This window comes from Oncorhynchus nerka, linkage group LG10 (assembly GCF_034236695.1).
Source record: "Oncorhynchus nerka isolate Pitt River linkage group LG10, Oner_Uvic_2.0, whole genome shotgun sequence".
NCBI classification, from domain to species: domain Eukaryota; kingdom Metazoa; phylum Chordata; class Actinopteri; order Salmoniformes; family Salmonidae; genus Oncorhynchus; species Oncorhynchus nerka.
Window position 1 is genome coordinate 18,011,907 of NC_088405.1, and position 23,177 is coordinate 18,035,083.

A 23,177-nucleotide genomic window follows, 5' to 3' on the forward strand; every position below is an offset into this window, starting at 1 on the left:
AGCAATACTAGTTTACAATAGCAAAACTAGTTTACTATAACACTACTAGTTTAATATAGCAGTACTAGGTTACTATAGCAATACTAGTTTAATATAGCAGTACTAGGTTACTATAGCAATACTAGTTTACTATAACACTACTAGTTTACTATAGCAATACTAGTTTAATATAACACTAGTATACTGGTTTACCATAGCAATACTAGTTTAATATAGCAGTACTAGGTTACTATAGCAGTACTAGTTTACTAGTTTACAATAGCAGAACTAGTTTACTATAGCAATACTAGTTTACTATAACACTACTAGTTGAATATAACACTAGTATACTGGTTTACCATAGCAATACTAGTTTAATATAGCAGTACTAGGTTACTATAGCAATACTAGTTTACAATAGCAGAACTAGTTTACTATAACACTACTAGTTTAATATAGCAGTACTAGGTTACTATAGCAATGCTATACTATTTTACTATATCAAAATGGACATGGATTATGTTACAATAAATTGCATATCACATTTCTTAGCTGAAATACACTAAAGCAGTACTGTAGCAATATTATTTTACTATAACAATACTATGTTACTATAGCAGTACTAGGTTAATATAACAATACTATACTAGGTTACTATAGCAACACTAGTTTACTATATAAATACGAATTTACTATAGCAATACTAATTTACTATAAAACTACTAGTTTACAATAACACTACTAGTTTAATATAGCAGTGCTGGGTTACTATAGCAATGCTAGTTTACTATAACAGTACTAGTTTACTATAGCAATACTATACTAGTTTACTATATCAAAAATGGACATGGATTTTGTTCATGTTAATTGTTCAAATAATTGTTCAAATAAATTGCTTATCACATTTCTTAGCTGAAATACACTAAAGCAGTACTGTAGCAATATTATTTTACTATAACAATACTAGGTTAGTATAGCAGTACTAGGTTAATATAGCAATATTATTTTACTATAACAATACTAGGTTACTATATCAATACTAGGTTACTATAGCAATACTAGGGTACTACAGCAATACTAGATTGCTATACAAATACTTGGTTACTATAGCTGTACTATTTTACTATAGCAATACTAGTTTACTATGGCAATACTAGTTTACTATAACACTACTAGTTTACTATAGCAATACTATACCAGTTTAGGTTAATATAGCAATACTATACTAGGTTACTATAGCAATACTAGTTTACTATAGCAATACTTGGTTAATATAGCAATACTATACTAGTTTACTATAGCAATACTAGTTTACTATAGCAGTACTAGGTTACTATGGCAATACCAGTTTACTATAACACTACTAGTTTACTATAGCAGTACTAGGTCACTATGGCAATACTAGTTTACTATAACACTTAGTTTACTCTAGCAATACTTTACTAGTTTACTATAGCAATACTAGTTTAATATAGCAGTACTAGGACACTATATCAATGCTAGATTACTATAACAATACTGTTTTACTATAGCAGTACTAGTTTACTAGAACGCTACTCGTTTTCTATTGCAATACTATACTATTTTACTATAACACTACTAGTTTACTATAATACTACTAGTCTACTACAGCAGTACTATACTAGTTTACTAAAACACTACTAGTTTACTATAGCAGTACTATACTAGATTTCTATAGCAGTACTGGGTTACTATGGCAATACTAGTTTACTATAACACTACTAGTTTACTATAGCAATACTAGTTTACTATAGCAGTACTAGGTTACTATATCAATACTAGGTTACTATAACACTTAGTTTACTATATCAATACTAGGTTACTATATCAATATGATAATACGCTATATAACAACACTTAAGCCTTTATCAGATATGTCCTATTCCTCTGTAGTGTTAGTCCGAGAGGCTGTTCATTCCCTAGCATTCCACTGTCCATTACTAACCCATGTAACAGTATCTAACTGTAGTGTAACACTCACTGTCCAGTAATAACCCAGGTAACAGTATCTAACTGTAGTGTTAGTCCGAGAGGCTGTTCATTCCCTAGCATTCCACTGTCCATTACTAACCCATGTAACAGTATCTAACTGTAGTGTAACACTCACTGTCCAGTAATAACCCAGGTAACAGTATCTAACTGTAGTGTTAGTCCGAGAGGCTGTTCATTCCCTAGCATTCCACTGTCCATTACTAACCCATGTAACAGTATCTAACTGTAGTGTAACACTCACTGTCCAGTAATAACCCAGGTAACAGTATCTAACTGTAGTGTAACACTCACTGTCCAGTAATAACCCAGGTAACAGTATCTAACTGTAGTGTTCGTCCGAGTGGCTGTTCATTCCCTAGCATTCCACTGTCCATTACCAACCCAGGTAACAGTATCTAACTGTAGTGTAACACTCACTGTTCAGTAATAACCCAGGTAAGAGTATCTAACTGTAGTGTAACACTCACTGTCCAGTAATAACCCAGGTAACAGTATCTAACTGTAGTGTTCGTCCGAGTGGCTGTTCATTCCCTAGCATTCCACTGTCCATTACCAACCCAGGTAACAGTATCTAACTGTAGTGTAACACTCACTGTTCAGTAATAACCCAGGTAAGAGTATCTAACTGCAGTGTAACATTCACTGTTCAGTAATAACCCAGGTAACAGTATCTAACTGCAGTGTAACACTCCACTGTCCAGTAATAACCCAGGTAACAGTATCTAACTGCAGTGTAACATTCACTGTCCAGTAATAACCCAGTTAACAGTATCTAACTGTAGTGTAACACTCCACTGTCCAGTAATAACCCAGGTAACAGTATCTAACTGCAGTGTAACACTCACAGTCCAGTAATAACCCAGGTGACAGTATCTAACTGCAGTGTAACATTCACAGTCCAGTAATAACCCAGGTGACAGTATCTAACTGCAGTGTAACACTCACAGTCCAGTAATAACCCAGGTAACAATATCTAACTGCAGTGTAACACTCACAGTCCAGTAATAACCCATGTAACAGTATCTAACTGCAGTGTAACATTCACTGTCCAGTAATAACCCAGGTAACAGTATCTAACTGTAGTGTAACACTCCACTGTCCAGTAATAACCCAGGTAACAGTATCTAACTGCAGTGTAACACTCCACTGTCCAGTAATAACCCAGGTAACAGTATCTAACTGCAGTGTAACACTCACTGTCCAGTAATAACCCAGGTAACAGTATCTAACTGCAGTGTAACACTCACCGTCCAGTAATAACCCAGGGAGCAGTATCTAACTGCAGTGTAACACTCACTGTCCAGTAATAACCCAGGTAACAGTATCTAACTGCAGTGTAACACTCACCGTCCAGTAATAACCCAGGGAGCAGTATCTAACTGACTGCTGAGGCTGCAACCACTCCATAACAACAACAATTTTAATTATTTCTGACCCCCCCCTTCACTTCTCCTACCTCTGCCCATACATCCACTCCAGAACCATGGTGAAAAAGAGAAATAATTCAAATTGACCAACCAACTCATGCTGTTGTGCATTCTGTCGATCTGTGTGATTAGCCTCAGAGAAGGTGGCAAAACATGGAAACCAGGTGTTTTTCCACCAAACTATACCACTATACCACCTCCATACAGCGGCCTGCTAGCCTAGACTGTAGAGCATTTACAAAACTTCCATTATAACTACTCTCCAAACTAAACAACTGGAGACTGCAGAAGCTGTGATTTCATTGACCAATCCGATCAGGCTGCTCTAGCTCGCTGGTCATTGTACTGTAGCTCCAGCCAGAGGGTTGATGATGTGTGTGTACCATTCCTCTTGATTAGCGAGTGAGTGTGACTCTAACGACCATAACAGCTTCTAAAGAGTGTGATGTCATCTATCTCCCATTACCCAGCATCCTCATCAACCCGGGGAACCACGTAAAGATGCAGGAAGGAACTCTGGGGTTCTTCATCGCCAGTGATGCCAAAGAAGTAAAGAGGTAATGGCTATCAACCCACCATCACGGAAAAATACAGAAAACGCCACAGGAAAAGTCTGTTTAAAGCCTTGCCTGGGTTTTCTGTGTTCATTCTCTTGGTGGCTAAAAGGAGATTAGGCATTCAACTTCTCTAAATATATTGTTAAAAATAAAGGTTTCATTGGTAAAAGTAACAGCCAGCTGGTAAAGCCAACTCCCAGGTCAACCTGGTGAAATGGGTCAAACTCACAAGATGAGTTGCAAACTTAGATGATAAATGTCTATGCTGCTGTTTTCTCCCCTCAGAGCATTTTTCTACTGCAAAGCTTGTCACGATGACATCACAGACCCCAAACGGATCAAAAAGTGTGGCTGCAAACGACGTGAGTACACCCACGCCCTGCCCACAACACAATCACTCACGCCTCTTATGACCCTCCTCTCCTCCCAACCCCTCCCCCACCTCCCACTGTCGCTGAATTAGGATTAGGATGTGCTATATGAATGATGTCATATCCCTCACTGTTTCTCATAGGAATATCATTTTACAGCTATAACTATATTGTTTTGCTATTATACACTTTGAAATGGAAATTGTCCCAGTGAGGACCTTGAGTCCCATTTGAAAGTGTAATAACTGTGATCACAATTCCTCAACCTTCATTGTGGTATAATCCAAATTCAAAGCATGATAATATTATTTATTAAATCCAAAAGAAGTACAAGCAACATTCTGCACATTTAGTTTGATTTATTCATTTCATGACTAAAACATGTAACCTGATCATGTTATGTATCATAATGACAAAACTAGTTAGAAGGGTGGCCTGAAGTCTGGAGGCGGAAAGGGACCGAGAGAGAGAGAGTTGTCAGTGTGCTAATGATGGAGTGAGTTTGAGTGACAGAAGTAGCTGAGCAGACGAGGCTAGGCTGTCAGGTCACCATAGCGACTCTGTAATATGGGCAGAGGTATTGACCTCAGTCAGGTGGAATAATAAATGAACCAATGGCGTTCCTCTGCTCCGGGTTCATGGGGTCAGACAACCACATACCCTATTGGTCAAACAGAATCAGAACACCGTAATGGTCCAGGCATACTACCATAAACTTCTGCCAGCGGGGGATGACTTGGAACATGACCCTTTTTCTCAACTTGTACTTTTGATCAGACTGGGAATTAGAGAATGTTTACCAGGGTTGGGCTCAATTTCTTTTCAATTCAGGAAGTAAACTCATTGAGGAAAATAATATACAGTAAGTCGTATTTTCAGTCTACTTCCTGAATAGGCTGAATTAAAAGCATTAAGGGCCTTATTACTATCTGACCTACATGGGCCCTTGTCCCAACATGTTTAAATAGTTCCACCTCCTGCAGTCTCCATACATCTAGAAAGGTCAGCAACAATTACAGTAAGCAGCCTATGCCCAAACAAACACACAATCTCCACTGTCCTTTCCCTTTGTGTCATCTCACTTATTCAGACTAAAGGCCTGGTAGTTTGTCAGGTAGAGAGAACCAGAGACCTGTATTGTCTGATTATCACTATAAGGCCAAACGGAGGCAAGCTGAGCTGTACTGGGCTGGCCTGGTTACACATCCACCACAGTTTCTGCAACCGTGCTGGAATGGACAATGTGAAAATATATATCTGAGCCAGCACTGTACGGTTTGGGTTGGCCCTATAGTGTGAATCGGGCATTGGTCCAATAGTGTGAATCAGGCATTGGTCCAATAGATTTACTGTACCTGAAACGAGACAGTTCTATTGTAGATTATTTTAGTTTCTGTGTCTCTGTTGTATTACCAACTGGAAGGCCACATTTAGAGGGATGACAGTTCCATTACTAGAATGAATGTTTGTCTTCTGTTAGTTCTGTTTTGTTTCTGTTGTTGTTTGTTTTGACCATTGACATGTTGTTGATGTTATTTCCTTCCCCTGCTGCCGGTGGGAAACACCACTACTTTATTTAACCATCTCTGGTAGTGATTTACTGTGAGTAAAAAAACACGGGTTCCCTCCTACCCAGAGTGCAGTGCGAGTGTCTCTTCTCTTTCTCTGCCAGCTGTATTCTATGTTGCATGTTACCGGTGTAGCGTTTGCATCCTTCTCCCCGCCTCTCATCTTTACACTGTCCTGCCTCAGACCAGACCTGAATTCAGCAGAACTCAAACTCACACCTACATCTGATTATGTAGTCTGTCTCCTCATAGGCTCATAGTCTAGCCCGGCCTCTGACTCCCTTAGTATGGCAGAGTGTGATTTTATTATGGGAGAAGTGCATGAACTCTCCGACGTTTTTGCCTCAATATTATATTAGAAACCCAATCCTACGCCTTGTGTCTTCAGCTTTCCATGAGTCCTCCTTACCCTCTCTCTAATGACACGCACTGAGTAAGTTGAAAATGGAATGTCAAACGCAGATTGATATTGGTAATGCTAGTCATGGATTTCATGGATTTAAGAGAGACATCAGGAGGGGGGAGAGAAAAAAATAAAACCATTTAGATTCAAATTAATCTTCTCACTCTGAAGCTATTTTTGTACACTGTTGTATTTTCAGAAAAGCGTAAAGTGTTCTTGTGGGAAGTTCTGGAAATGATTCAGCTCAGCAAGCAATGTCTCCAAAACACAATCAAAACCATCTGGTTGTACCCCCCTCACCCTCCACTCCCCTCGCTGCTTTTAGTTCCCCTCCCCACCCCCAGTACTTCTAGCCCCCCTCGCTGCTCCCCAGTTCTCTGGTACTCTGCCCAGCTCCAATCGTACCACTACCCAGAGTTCATCAGTGCATTAAGAATTGAAATTTTGTCGCCCCCAGCCCCACTGTAATTCATTTCAATTCTAGATGGTCGCCGGGGCCTTTTTACTCGCTGTCATCAGTGCCCTGAGTGAAAGAGAACTGCTTTACGAGACAGTGCTTTAACTGTACTGCGCGCTTCATTGCTGTACTGCTAGTTGGCCACTAGGTGGCGATGTCTTGCCATAGTCCTGAATGTAGCCTTATCGAAGGAAACTGACACTGAGATCCTCAGAAACCTATTCAGCAAGAATATTATGAGCAACAGGGTGTGTTTTAGTCATAGACACAGAATTACTAGAATGGTAAAAAAAAAGGCCCTTAGACCACTGTAATTGAACTGGAAAACTCATCACAGACCCATTGATTTGAATGGAATGACTGTTCTGGTAATACCTTTTCTATGGTTACAGTAAACAGTGAAATGGATCATTTCATTAACTCTTGGCTGTGTTTTATGGTGTTTGGTGTTTTGGTTTGGTTGAGATGTGTCTGAACACAAAGTGAGTCTTTCGAGGAAAAACTTTTCTTTGTGTTACATATTCCTCTATTTACATTTGTGCTTTGCAACATGATACAATAACTGGATGAAAGTCATAAAAGTGGCTTTAGTTTATTTAAAAAAACATTTTATATAAGTATCCATGTTATCCATGTTATTATGTTATTAAGTTTGATTTACTATTCAAAGTCAACACGGCTCATCACGTTCTTGCTAAATAGGGTTGTCTTTCACTTTAGAGGACCAGTGACCATAAGTATGAGTTCCATTAGGACATCCTTCTCACTATTGATATTCAACTTGACTTCTGTCTTTGTATGTTTTGTCTGGTGGAATGTTGACTGTGACATATGAAAACAAACTGACAGCGTAGTGGTGTGTGTGTGTGTTAACAATCACCTTTCTTTGACAAAATGTACACAGACAGTCATGTTCATGTTGACTCTTGTGGTGAAGAATGTCCTAAAAGGGACACCGTAGTAGGCTAGATCAGGGTAAAGGGTATGTGTGAAGTCATTTGTTCAAAAACATTGTCATGTTGTGTCGTGTTCTCCATCTCCTCCTCCCATCTCTTGCTAGCCAAAATTACCACGACACGTACTGTGTTCAACTGAATACCCACCTAGAAAAAAACTCAGAAGTAAAATTCAGAGTTCAGCATGAAAACGAACAAATAATATAGTTCAGCATGAAATGACACTCACTGCTCGCATCTGGCATGCCTCCAAACCTTTTCTGCTCTGTAAACAGGTACCCCACTCCACACCCTTTAATCGCTATGATCTCTCTATGCATGCTAATGAATGTTTATAAAGCACTTGTGCATGCTGTTTATAGGACACACAGACCCTGATGGGGCCAGGCCTCGCTCTCCATTCTCTCTCTGGCTACAAACCCTCCTAGCCACATATGGTTAAAACAGTAAAGGTAGACGTATAGTTCTCCCCAGAGAGAGGGAGAGAGTGCGTTTCTGTGATCGTGTTAGTGTGAGTTGGTGAGTTGGCATCCTGGCACAGAGATAATGGGAACCAGGGACTGTTGTCTGTCACTGAACCAGAGCCACAGCAATCTAGAACGTCTTTCACTACCTACCGCTCCTCCTGGGGTTAAGATCTTGACACATATATACACACACACACACTTCAAATGTGTGATATACATCATGTACATGCGCAGTAACTTGCAAATACAGTGCATTCGGAAAGTATTCAGACCCCTTGAGTTTTCCACATTTTGTTACGTTACAGACGTATTCTAAAATTGTTATTTTTTATCCTTGTCAATCTACACACAATATACCCTATAATGACAAAGCAAAAATAAATAAATAACATGCCTTATTTACTTAAGTATTCAGACCCTTTGCTATGAGACTCTAAATTGAGCTCAGGAGCATCCAATTTCCATTGATCATCCTTGATGTTTCTATAACTCCATTGGAGTCCACCTGTGGTAAATTCAATTGATTGGACATGATTTGGAAAAGCACACACCTGTCAAAGCAAAAACCAAGCCATGAGGTAGAAGGAATTGTCCGTAGAGCTTCGAGACATAATTGTGTTAAAGAAACAGATTGGGGGAAGGGTACCAATTTTTGTTTTCAGCATTGAAGGTCTCCAAGAACACAGGGACATCAATCATTCTTAAATGCAGAAGTTTGGAACCACTAAGACTCTTCCTAGAGCTGGCTGCCCGGACAAACTGAGCAATCGTGGGAGAAGGGCCTTGGTCAGGGAGGTGACCAATAACCAAATAGTCACTCTGACAGAGCTGTAGAGTTCCTCTGTGTAGATGGGAGAACCTTCCAGAAGGACAACCATCTCTGCAGCACTCCACCAATCAGGCCTGTATGGTAGAGTGGCCAGGCGGAAGCCACTCCGTAAAAGGCACATGACAGCCCACTTCTCTCTCTTGGGGCGAAGGTTCACCTTCCAACAGGACAACGACCCTAACCACACAGCAAAGACAACACTGGAGTGGCTTCGGGACAAGTCTCTGAATGTCCTTGAGTTGCCCAGCCAGAGCCCAGACTTGAACCCGATCGAACATCTCTGAAGAGACCTGAAAATAGCTGAGCAGCGACGCTCCCCATCCAACCAGACAGAGCTTGAGAGGATCTGCAGAAATGAATGGGGGACAATCCCCAAATACAAGAGTGCCAAGTTTGTAGCATCATACCCAGGAAGACTCGAGGCTGTAATTGCTGCCAAAGGTACTTAAACAAAGTACTGAAGGTCCTGAATACTATATATATTTTTATAAATTAGCAAACATTCTTATGTTTTACTTTGTGTTTATTTAACCTTTATTTAACGAGGCAAGTCAGTTAAGAACAAATTCTTATTGACAATGACGGCCTAGGAACAGTGGGTTAACTGCCTTGTTCAGGGGCAGAACGACAGAACGACAGTTACCTTGTCAGCTCGGGGATTCGATCTGGCAACCTTTCAGTTACTGGCCCGACGCTCTAACCACTAGGCTCCCTGCCGCCCCTCTATGGACCATTGCTTTGTTGCTTTGTCATTATGGGTTATTGTGTGTAGATTGATGAGGGAGTAAAACAACTTTAGACATTTTACAATAAGGCTGTAAGGTAACAAAATGTGTAAAAAGTCAAGGCGTCTGAATACATTCCCAATGCACTGTACATACACACCCTCTCAAGCCTTTCTGGAGGAGTGCTGCTGTAGTGAAACTCTTGTCCTGCTAGCATGGAATGGCCTGGCCAGTCTAGCCAGTAGATTAGTGTGATGGATCCTAGACCACGGCTGCCGCAGCTGCATGAGGGGATACAGGTACGTGATCCACACCTTTAGCCGGACGGATAGAGGATGTTATGATCTGTTATGTTTTGAATGAAACATTATATGTTTGTATGAGGTTTGCTGCTGAAGACATTGTCCATGCTACTCTCTGGCCCTGAATGACCTCCCCCCTCCCATTCCCCTCTATCCTCTCCTCCCTTTACCCCACTGTTATATTTGCCTTTATACCTGTTATGGCATTTTCAGCCTTAGGACACAGCTTGACCCTTGACCCTGAGACCATTTTGACTAGCCAAATTGGACTACAACTTTCAAGTTGTTAAAAACTTTATTGATCAAAACAAGACTTTGGGATGAAATTGAAAGAGCTTAATTTGACCATGGCAATATATTGCAAACAATTGTCACTGCAGTTTGGCACTCTTGCCGTATATGAAGCACCCTAATATTTTAGGCGGGGGTTGGATCCAAAATTATTTTCCAATCGTTTTGTTTGAAACAGAACCCTTTTTGTACTTTTTTTTTTAACCTGTCAAATCAACATAGTTTTTACATTTATAGCTCATTAATTTACTCCACCAATTATCAAGGATAGAGAAGCTACAGAATGGGTAGATGTTTACATGTTTCATTGGTCGTATAAGTGCAGGTGCGAGATGCGACTGAAATTTCAATGGTGGGCAGAGAGCGAGAAAGATGGGTGGACATAAAGAGGGCTTGGCTTGAAGCGCTAAACATCATGACGTCAATTGGAATGTGTTTAGTTTATTACTAGCATCAGAACTTCACTTATAAAATAATTATATACTAGACATGAAAACAATTTTCGGAACAAAAAAAACTGTTCTCAAGATTTAAAAATAATGGTTCGGTTCCGGAATACTAGAGATGACTTTCGGTTCTGTTTCTGTTCCTTGAAAATGGTTGTTCTTTTATGGTTTCCTTTTGTGTTTCCTGAACCGGTTCCAACCCCTGATTGTAGGTGCCCTTTACTGGTCTTTTTTTGGGGGCTCAAGCCTGCGTGAGCTGGTATCTAAAGGCTTTGCATTTATTATCTTTATGGAGTTACCTTCTGCCTTCCCTGGATGACTATTTCACCTTTTGCCATTAACCTGCTGCTTTTCCTCTTCCTCTCATCCCAAAACATGACTGTAGCCAAGATGTCCGCCTACAAACAAATGAAACTGGCATGTTGTTTTGATTGCTGCCGTTCAGAGCGAGACTGCTCTTGCATGTCAGGCAGTGTACATAGTAACATGGACCCCCTACAGAGGGCCTACCCACTCTCCTCTGTCTCTGTTCATGATTGCACAACTACTTTACGTGCCTGTAAGTTACACCGCCCAACACATGCTGTTACATGTCTGTTCTGTGTGTGGACCATGTACCTTTGTGCTTTATCCGTAACGTTGTCCATGTGGCGTAGCTTCCATAGTTGCTGTTGTTGTTTATTTAAATGTATTTGTGATAATATTGTTTTTGAATTTGAGTAGTATTTATTATTATATTTTCTGTGGGTTGTATTGGGTGGCAGTGATGGTGTTGCTTTGTGGTGCTGCTCTACTGTAGCTGTTAGCTCTGTGACTAGCACCTGCTACATCCGTCAGCCACTCGGATGGGGACTGCTATTAGACAGTTGGTGTTTCGTGTGTTGTATTCTTTCAAATACTGTATATTATCTATAATTATGATGAAGAAATACATGACTTCGTTGAAGGGATGATTTATTTCTATTTATTTGTGTTGTTGTTTTGTCTTACTTTGTTTATGAAGGCATCGCAAGCCTATAGAGGAACCTCCTTGCTAATTGTGTTTCTGTTCTGTTCCTGATCATTTTATTTCACGCACACAGGACTGACTTGTGCAGGAACGAGAGCCATGTTCATCAACTGATATTCATATATAATGTAGATATGTAGCATATCAAGTGGGCTTTATCTTACTACTAAACAAGATAACATCATCATACACAACGGGAGGGCAATGGCAAAAGCGGAGAGTTTTCATAAAAGTATAAAAACAGTACAGTGACTGTTGAATTTTGAAGAATCCGAAAGTATATTTTCATTCCATTGTTTGCTAGCTGGTTAGCTAGCGCACACTAATTGAAAACATTGCAATTAACTAGCTAGCCAGTTAATATAACTTGTATTCTCCAAATGTACAAGGGTTCATTCAAGGGTTTTTCTTTATTTTTTACTATTTTCCACATTGTAGAATAATAGTGAAGACATCAAAACTATGGAATAACACATGGAATCATGTAGTAACCAAAAAAGTGTTAAACAAATCAAAATATATTTTATATTTGAGATTTTTCAAAGTAGCCACCCTTTGCCTTGACGACAGCTTTGCACACTCTTGGCATTCTCTCAACCAGCTTCACCTGGAATTATTTTCCAACAGTCTTGAAGGAGTTCCCACATATGCTGAGCACATCCCAAACCATCTCAATTTGGTTGAGGTTAGGGGATTGTGGAGGTCAGGTCATCTGATGCAGCACTCCATCACCCTCCTTCCTTCTTGGTAAAACAACCCTTACACAGCCTGGAGGTGTGTTGGGTCATTGTCCTGTTGAAAAACAAATTATAGTCCCACTAAGCCCAAACCAGATGAGATGGCGTATCGCTGCAGAATGCTGTGGTAGCCATTCTGGTTAAGTGTGCCTTGAATTCTAAATAAATCACAGACAGTGTCACCAGCAAAGCACCCCCACACCATAACACCTCCTCCTCCATGCTTTACGGTGGGAAATACACATGTGGAGATCATCCGTTCATCCATACCGCATCTCACGAAGACATGGCAGTTGCAACCAAAAACCAACTTGGGCTCCAGATCAAAGGACAGATTTCCACTGGTCTAATGTCCATTGGTCGTGTTTCTTGGCCCAAGCAAGTCTCTTCTTCTTATTGGTGTCCTTTAGTAGTGGTTTCATGCAGCAATTCGACCATGAAGGCCGGATTCACGCAGTCTCCTCTGGACAGTTGATGTTGAGATGTGTCTGTTACTTGAACTCAGAGGATAAGTTCATTAGAGGCTGGTAACTGTAATGAACTTATCCTCTGCAGCAGAGGTAACTCTGTGTCTTATATTCCTGTGGCAGTCCTCATGAGAGCCAGTTTCATAATAGCGCTTGATGGTTTTTGCGACTGCACTTGAAAAACCTTTTCAGGATTGACTGACCTTCATGTCTTATAGTAATGATGTTTTCTCCATTGGTGTCCATGGGAAATTGGACTTCCCAGGAAAACCAGGGGGGTGGGGCTTAGCGATTTATTGGCTCTTCACAAAATCCCACACTCTTTTGTGGCCACGCCCTGTTGCGTATGATGTAATTTTGCTGACTGTACTTTTAAAGTTTCTCACTGTTTACATCCTCATTGCCAGACTTCCACCACGTTTCTCTTCAAGGTTCTCACCGTGGCTTATTACATGATTATACGTGATTATAAGACTCTTGTCTGTCAGAGTATTGTGGTATGTAGTTGTTGATTGTGTATCTCTCTTCATTATTATAGGACATGGGTTAATCTCCCTATGAGAAAACAACAAATATGATGAGTGTTTAGTTCTTTGGAAATACTTTTCCAGTTACCTTCCGATCGTGTCCCTCAGCCATGTTTCTCATCCAGCCCCAACCAGCCAATAGATAGGGATTGAGGGAGCTAGCTACTCCCCACGATTAATGGAAAGAACTCTTGCTCTCTTTTCCCAGACTTGATCTTTGTCCTCAGTAATCAGGAACCCAGGAAAACATGTTCTGTTTCCTTGAAGGGATAGGCCACTTTTTTAAGTTGTAGCTTATTTTACATTTACCGAGGGTGTTGTTGTTTCCTCCACATTTTTACATTTGTTAGTTGGTTATTTAGCAACATCCAGATTGCTAGTGGAAACAGATTAAACCAGTGAGCGTTGCATTCAAAAGCGTGGGAACTTAGCTCTCTGTTGCTCCTCTATCCCCATCTGATTTCCTCCTCAGCATTCTCCCATCATCTGGGAGTGAGCTCAGACTAGATTAGTGTCAACCGGCCGATGTTGAGTTTTGGTTGGTGGGCCACTACTCTCCGTCTGCACCTATAGCTGGCCATTCTGGAAGTTACTGATCTCTTTCCTCCGTCAGCCCCTCCTAGGATTTCAGGGAATCTTCCTGCCTTGGATTTCTTCCTGTTCTCTTTATTAAAGGGGAAATCTGCACTCGCTTCAACCATTTTTGGACTTATAAATGAATGATATGTACCAATTGATTCATGAAGAATATAACTTACCTCATGAGCTTAGTTCAACTGTCGGCCACCATCAGCTCCATCTATGAATTTGCAAATGGTTACATTTCTCCAGCCCCATCCCTCAGCTTTTTACCGAAAGGGTGAAAATGCTCTGTTATTGTTTCAACTGCGGATTTCCCCATTTTACTCTGGAGAGAGAGAATAGGGTCGCAATGTCTGTTGGGATCGCAGTCATTGGATTTCCTCTCTGTCTTTTTTCTGTCTTTCAGAGTGGATAGGATGTCTCTGATAGGATGTCTCAGATCACGACTTCATTCACATCTGAAATGGAGTTTCTTCTCTGGATAACTGGTTTCTTTTTGGATAGTGTTTTCTTATTTATTTAATGTATCTGCGAGGCACTTCACGTCGTATGTTATTAACATGTTACATTTTGATCACATGTTATGCAGAGTTGTTTGCCAATTGAAATAGTAGACATGTGAAACGCATAGCTCTGTCTAAATCTAAAGTGGTTGTGCTTCTTTCTTCGTAAGAGCAGTGATTCAGCTAGGAGGTGAACCTTGTAGAGTTCATCTTTGGGGCAGACACAATGTTTTTGATCTCTCAGGGTATTGTTTGTCCCAGCTTATACTTTTTCTGGAGACCATCTGGGGTTCGAGCCTGGAGGCTGGGGCTGCTGGGGCTGGGTCCTGCTGGGGCTGGACCTGCTGGGGCTGGGTCCTGCTGGGGCTGGGTCCTGCTGGGGCTGGACCTGCTGGGGCTGGGTCCTGCTGGGGCTGGGTCCTGCTGGGGCTGGACCTGCTGGGGCTGCTGGGGCTGGGTCCTGCTGGGGCTGGACCTGCTGGGGCTGGACCTGCTGGGGCCTGCTATGGCTGGGGCCTGCTGGGGCTGGGCCTGCTGGGACCTGCTGGGGCTGGGCCTGCTGGTGCTGGGCCTGCTGGGGCTGGACCTGCTGGGGCCTGCTGGGGCTGGGCCTGCTGGGGCTGGGCCTGCTGGGACTGGACCTGCTGGGGCTGGACCTGCTGGGGCTGGACCTGCTGGGGCTGGACCGGCAGGGGTTAGGGTCAGGGGTTAGAGTCAGGAGAAGGGGTTTGGACCTGAAGCTGGGTCTGTGTGCTGTGAGCAAGTCTGGGTCTTACTTACGGAGGAAGGGAGGTGTGTGTGTGTATGTATGTATATATGTGTGTGTGTGTGTGTCAGCAGCAGGCGTTCCTTATCCAGCCTGACGTGGAAATTATGTTTGCATTTTCATTTCTCTGGCCCTGCTGGTCCATCACCGAAACCTGCTCTGACAGCTCCTGTCCACCAGGCAAGCTTGGTTCCCCCTTCTCCCAACCGTGTTCCTCTGTCGCACTACCCCTCAGACGCTAGCCAGTTAGCCTGCCGCCTCTGCGGACGCGGCCAGATCGATAGCGACAGATGCCAGAGCCAGCGAGGGTCCCTGTTTGAGGGTGTGTGTCACAGGGCAGCCCTGGGCCTTCACTGTGACCTTTACTGTTGACGACAGAACAGAGCAGGGAGGGATAATATAGCTAGCTAGCTCACTGTCTGACTCATCCCAAATAGGACCCTATTCCAAATATAATAGGACTCTATTCCCTATATAATAGCACCATATTCCCTATATAATAGGACCCTATTCCCTCTATAATAGCACCCTATTCCCTATATAATAGCACCCTATTCCCTATATAGTAGCACCCTATTCCCTATATAGAAGCACCCTAGTCTCTATATAGAAGCACCATATTCCCTATATAGAAGCATCCTATTCTCTATATAATAGCACCCTATTCCCTATATAGTAGGACCCTATTCCCTATATAATAGGACCATATTCCCTCTATAATAGCACCCTATTCCCTATATAATAGCACCCTATTCCTTATATAGAAGCACCCTATTCCCTATATAGAAGCACCCTAGTCTCTATATAGAAGCACCCTAGTCTCTATATAGAAGCATCCTATTCCCTATATAGTAGCACCCTATTCCTTATATAGAAGCACCCTAGTCTCTATATAGAAGCACCCTATTCTCTATATAGTAGCACCCTATTCCCTATATAGTAGCACCCTATTCCTTATATAGAAGCACCCTAGTCTCTATATAATAGCACCCTATTCCCTATATAGTAGCACCCTATTCCTTATATAGAAGCACCCTATTCCTTATATAGAAGCACCCTATTCTCTATATAGAAGCACCCTATTCTCTATATAATAGCACCCTATTCCCTATATAGTAGCACCCTATTCTCTATATAATAGGACTCTATTCCCTATATAATAGGACCCTATTCCCTATATAATAGCACCCTATTCCCTATATAGTAGCACCCTATTCCTTATATAGAAGCACCCTATTCCCTATATAGAAGCACCCTATTCCTTATATAGAAGCACCCTATTCCCTATATAGTAGCACCCTATTCCTTATATAGAAGCACCCTAGTCTCTATATAATAGCACCCTATTCCCTATATAGTAGCACCCTATTCCTTATATAGAAGCACCCTATTCTCTATATAATAGGACCCTATTCCCTATATAATAGGACCCTATTCCCTATATAATAGCACCCTATTCCCTATATAATAGCACCCTATTCCTTATATAGAAGCACCCTATTCTCTATATAATAGGACCCTATTCCCTATATAATAGCACCCTATTCCCTATATAGTAGCACCCTATTCCTTATATAGAAGCACCCTATTCTCTATATAATAGGACCCTATTCTCTATATAATAGCACCCTATTCCCTATATAGTAGCACCCTATTCCTTATATAGAAGCACTCTATTCCCTATATAGTAGCACCCTATTCCTTATATAGAAGCACCCTATTCCTTATATAGAAGCACCCTATTCTCTCTATAATAGCACCATTTTCCATATCTAATAGCACTCTATTCCCTATATAATAGCACTCTATTCCCTATATAATAGCACCCTATTCCCTATATAATAGCACTCCATTCCGTCTTCCGGGTTTGGCCGGGGTAGGCTGTCATTGTCAATAAGAATTTGTTCTTAACTGACTTGCCTAGTTAAATAAAGGTTAAATAAAAATAAATACAAATATAGTAGTACCCTATTCCTTATATATTGCGCATTATTTTTGGCCAGAGCCTTCTCTTGTATCCTTCATACAAATAACTATATCCACTTTATCTCATTTGTATTACTCTTTGAACTGTGAAATACCCGACTCAAACGACTGACTCAGAATGACTCAGTGACCGTGTTTGAATACCCATACATTCTTAAACTGCATACTATGTATACTATGTACTCATTGTAACATTCTATTTAGCACATACAGTTTAGTAAAAAGTATGCAGTATGCCACAGCCGCAACGCAGTAGATGCTCCTAATTGGCTGAATATAATAGGAATTGAGTTATAGGCCTACTCAGGTTATAGTCAGACTATCACATTCTACCTAATGGAGTTACAGGCCTACTCAGGTTGGTTATAGTCAGACTATCACATTCTACCTAATGGAGTTACAGGCCTACTCAGGTTGATTATAGTCAGACTATCACATTCTACCTAATGGAGTTCTAGGCCTACTCAGGTTGATTATAGTCAGACTATCACATTCTACCTAATGGAGTTATAGGTCTACTCAGGTTGATTATAGTCAGACTATCACATTCTACCTAATGGAGTTACAGGCCTACTCAGGTTGATTATAGTCAGACTATCACATTCTACCTAATGGAGTTACAGGCCTACTCAGGCTGGTTATAGTCAGACTAGCACATTCTACCTAATGGAGTTACAGGCCTACTCAGGTTGGTTATAGTCAGACTATTCACACTATACTGTAGACCATATAGCCAATCTATGCTATTTAAAAAGGACTAAAGACAGAAACAGATCATTTGGTTCCATTTCAACATATTTATTAGTGAAACCAAAGTGCTGTAACATGTATAAATGAAGTCAAATAGCCAAGTACACATGCCAACACTTTCAAATGTTCAAATCTATAGCACAGAAAAACATGGACAGTCAAGCGCATTGCAAATTCAGAACCGCTGGAGAGCAACATAATAAACTAAAGCACTGATCATTGGGAAAGAGAACAGAATGACTGCTAAGGCTTGATCCATACCTTCAATAATAAACAGGTAGCCAGGCCTACAAAACTAAAACAATCCATACCTTCAATAATAAACAGGTAGACCAGGCCTACAAAACTAAAACAATCCATACCTTCAATAATAAACAGGTAGACCAGGCCTACAAAACTAAAACAATCCATACCTTCAATAATAAACAGGTAGACCAGGCCTACAAAACTAAAACAATCCATACCTTCAATAATAAACAGGTAGACCAGGCCTACAAAACTAAAACAATCCATACCTTCAATAATAAACAGGTAGACCAGGCCTACAAAACTAAAACAATCCATACCTTCAATAATAAACAGGTAGACCAGGCCTACAAAACTAAAACAATCCATACCTTCAATAATAAACAGGTAGACCAGGCCTACAAAACTAAAACAATCCATACCTTCAATAATAAACAGGTAGACCAGGCCTACAAAACTAAAACAATCCATACCTTCAATAATAAACAGGTAGACCAGGCCTACAAAACTAAAACAATCCATACCTTCAATAATAAACAGGTAGACCAGGCCTACAAAACTAAAACAATCCATACCTTCAATAATAAACAGGTAGACCAGGCCTACAAAACTAAAACAATCCATACCTTCAATAATAAACAGGTAGACCAGGCCTACAAAACTAAAACAATCCATACCTTCAATAATAAACAGGTAGACCAGGCCTACAAAACTAAAACAATCCATACCTTCAATAATAAACAGGTAGACCAGGCCTACAAAACTAAAACAATCCATACCTTCAATAATAAACAGGTAGACCAGGCCTACAAAACTAAAACAATCCATACCTTCAATAATAAACAGGTAGACCAGGCCTACAAAACTAAAACAATCCATACCTTCAAATTAAAAGGTGTGATTAACATGACATCAATAACACAGCCACATCCCGAATCCCGGTGCCGACACATTCAGAAATCAAAAGATGGTTTCGTATTTAGTTTAAAAGCTCTGACAAAGGCCAAGAGAACACGAAACACTTTTCAATGAGGAAACAGAAATCCACTTTGGGGGCTACATGTTTTCAAAGGCCAAGAGAACACGAAACACTTTTCAATGAGGAAACAGAAATCCACTTTGGGGGCTACATGTTTTCAAAGATGTAGCCTACGATGCGATACTGGTGATCGTTTTAAGGAGAACAAAAACTACTTAGCCTACTACATTTGAACACCACCGCAGATGATTCACTACTTGGCATCTTCCCAATGAAGTAACCTAGATGAGTTGTTTGGCTACTTGTAGAGAACTAGGGCCTGTCACTCGCACCTCTTCCAATGCATTGTGGAATAGTGCACATTGAATTCTACTAATATAGAAGCTGAAATTTGTATAACATCCTGGCATTCAAACCGTACTTGCTTTTTGTAAATTCAGATACTCCCAAGAAGACATCATGCGTGATTGCTTTGTTTCACGTTATTGGTTCATTTCCCTTTTCAAAATGTTGCATACTTAATTTTTTCGCATACTCAAACAGTCTGCTATTTAGGACACAGGTACTGTATGGGTATTCAGCCACTAACTATGGTGTGTTAGGGGTGCTCCGGTCCAGACGGTGGTGTGTGTGTTTGTCCCTCCCTCATGTGTTATCGAGAGTTATGGGTAGACGTTTGTGTGACTGTCTCTCTGGTTTGGTTTGGTGTGTGTTCTGTTCAGTCTGTAGTCTCGGCTCATCCGTTCTGTATTGAATACTCCTCTACCCTGGAAGCTTAGCCCCGACCCTTTTGATGAAGCTACACAAAACCCTCTTGATAGCGCCATGATAGACCCACCCTAACCCTGATCGATCAATCAATCAATGCTTGGGTTAGTTTCAATGTAAGGGGAACCACTTCAACACATTGCTGAGCTACTTGTGAAGTGGTGCTTAGCAGTGAGTTCAGTTCAGCTCATCTGAAAAGGATTCCTAACCGTGAAAGAGGCTTTTGATATCGTCCCACAGTTTTGTTCCATTTTCCAGAAGCACAGCGTTATCCCCTCCTTAGTTTTACCTAGCTCTCTCTGTGTCCATACAATCTGTCACTCTCATTCACCCCATCCATCGCCGTTTTGCACTGTTCTCTCCATTCAGCTCACATTTTGCGCCACCACCGATGTGCTTTAAAATAGTGCTAATTCACTGTCTAACAATTTTATTTTTACATTTGTCTGGGATGTCTGTCTCTGTCCATCTCCATCATCATGATCATCACCACTCTCTTCCTCCATGTAACCTGTCATTTGTCTCTTGCACTTTTCCTCAGCCAAATATAAGTATAATGGATATGTCAGATCACGTAAGTGTGTTTCTCTGTCTCTCCCCATCCTTGCTTCTGCGATCAACCCCCCCCCACCCAAACCCCTCCTTGTGTTTAAACATGTACTAGTCCCCCCCCTCCCCCCAAGTATTAATACAATGCTCTGGTTTGGTGTCCCCCTTTAGTTGTAGAATGCAAAGCTACCATCTTAAAGTCTCTTCTGTACATGATGTGAATTGATACAGAGACCCTTGACAATAATAACAGAGTTTGTCCACAATGATGATGTGTAAATTAATCTCATTGCCTGGCGTGTTATAAGCCCCCCTCCCTTCTCACATCAAAAAATACATTCAGTGCATTGGGAAAGTATTCAGACCCTTTGACTTTTTCCACATTTTGTTACATTACAACCTTATTCTAAAATGCACAAATATATTTTTTTATATCAGCAATCTACACACAATACCACATAATGACAAAGAAAAAACTGTTTTTTTTAAAGTGTATGCAAATGTATTAAAAAAGTGTATGCAAATGTATTAGAGCTCCGAGACATTGATCTGGGGAAGGATAGCAAAACATTTCTGCAGAATTAAAGGTCCCCAAGAACACCATGGCCTCCATCATTCTTAAATGGAAGAAGTTTGGAACCACCAAGACTCTTCCTAGAGCTGGTTGCCTGGCCAAAATGAGCAATCGGGGGAGAAGGGCCTTAGTCAGGGAGATGACCAAGAACCCGATGGTCACTCTGACAGAGCTCTAGATTTCCTCTGTGGAGATGGGAGAACCAACCAGAAGGACAACCATCTCTGCAGCACTCCACCAATCAGGCCTTTATGGTAGAGTGGGAAGCCACTCCTCAGTAAAAGGCACATGACAGCCCACTTGGAGTTTGCCAAAAGGGCACCTAAAGACTCTCAGACCATGAGTAACAAGATTCTCTGGTGTGATGAAAACAAGATTGAACTCTTTGGCCTGAATGCTAAGTGTCACGTCTGGAGGAAACCTGGCAACATCCCTACGGTGAAGAATGGTGGTGGAAGCATCATGCTGTGGGGATGTTTTTTAGCGGCAGGGACTGGGAGACTACTCAGGATCGAGGGAAAGATGAACGGAGAAAAGTACAGAGAGATCCTCGATGAAAACCTGCTCCAGAGCGCTCAGGACCGGGGCGACGGTTCACCTTCCAACAGGACAACGACCCAAAGCACACAGCCAAGACAAAGCAGGAGTGGCTTCGGGACAAGTCTCTGAATGTCCTTGAGTGTCCCAGCCAGAGCCCAGACTTGAACCCGATCGAACATCTCTGAAGCGACCTGAAAATAGCTGTGCAGCGACGCTCCCCATTCAACTTGAGCTTGAGAGGATCTGCAGAGAATAATGGGAGAAACTCCCCAAATACAGGTGTGCGAAGCTTGTACCCAAGAAGACTCGAGGCTGTCAAAGGTACTGAGTAAAGTGTCTGAATACTTTGTGTAAATGTGATATTTCAGTTTTTTATTTTTAATAAATTAGCAAACATTTTGAAAAACCTGGTTTTGCTTTGTTGTTATGGGGAATTGTGTGTAGATTAATGAGGGAAAAAACAATTTCTCAAATTTTAGAATAAGGCTGTAACCCAACAAAATGTGGAAAACGTTGAGGGATCTGAATACATTCCGAAGGCCCTGTAGATAACGTCATTATCTTCTAGGTGACCTAGCTAATTCAGTACCTAACTGTATAACATACATATACTTTCATATACTTAACATATATTTGTAGCAAATGATTTAAGATCTATGCTCTGTTCTTGATGACGTTGTGTTCAGCTCAGTAAGGTTGTGTTTGTGTTGTGCTGCGTCGAGCAGCAGAGGGCGGTACAACACCAGGAAAAACTGCAAGTCAAAAAGAGACCGGCGTTCGTTTCAAAGCAGATTGCAATTTAGGTAAATCTCTCAGTATAAAGTATAGCGTTGAACAAATGTACTAATTTCTATCTTGTGTCATATAGATAATGTGAATGTTAATTGTTAAATGCTTTTTGTTTGTTATAATGTTGTTTTCAGTTTTTATTATCCTACAGTTTAATAACCATTTCAGATGCTTACTGTATAATACACAGCTTTCTGTGTTTGTCATAACTACATAGGGTACTGTATGATACATAACAAAAATAACTGTAATGATAAAAATAACCACATTAATTATAATAAAATAATCCAATACTAGTAATACAAGTTCTACAAAATAATACATAATGTTACACAGCAAAAATAGCCAAACATACTATGATACCAACGTAGTACCCAGCACAGGTAGGCCTAATATTAATACACAAATCAAACTCAGATAAACAAACAACAGTATCCTCTCCGCTGTCCCGTCCTCTCTGTGATTTGCATAGGACCCTGATGGGGGCTTGCATGCGTGATGGCCCCATCTAATCATAAGCATTTCTGGTAGGGACAGTTGCCGTCTGGGCTGTTCTGAGTGCACAGTGGACCTGCCAGGGTGTGTGAGTGCGCTCGAACACTGCGCGTGTTTGA

At 41.0% G+C, this 23,177-nt stretch overlaps 1 protein-coding gene across 1 annotated transcript in view; it reads left to right on the forward strand.

The window, feature by feature from the left end:
• The window catches only part of LOC115119311 (calcium-activated potassium channel subunit alpha-1a-like), a 374,301-nt gene that overhangs the window by 303,718 nt on the left and 47,406 nt on the right, over positions 1-23,177 (forward strand). The window contains exons 17-18 of the mRNA XM_065023097.1: positions 3,890-3,976; positions 4,262-4,338. Coding sequence (XP_064879169.1) covers positions 3,890-3,976; positions 4,262-4,338 — 164 coding nt within the window. The remainder of the gene's footprint in view (positions 1-3,889; positions 3,977-4,261; positions 4,339-23,177) is intronic.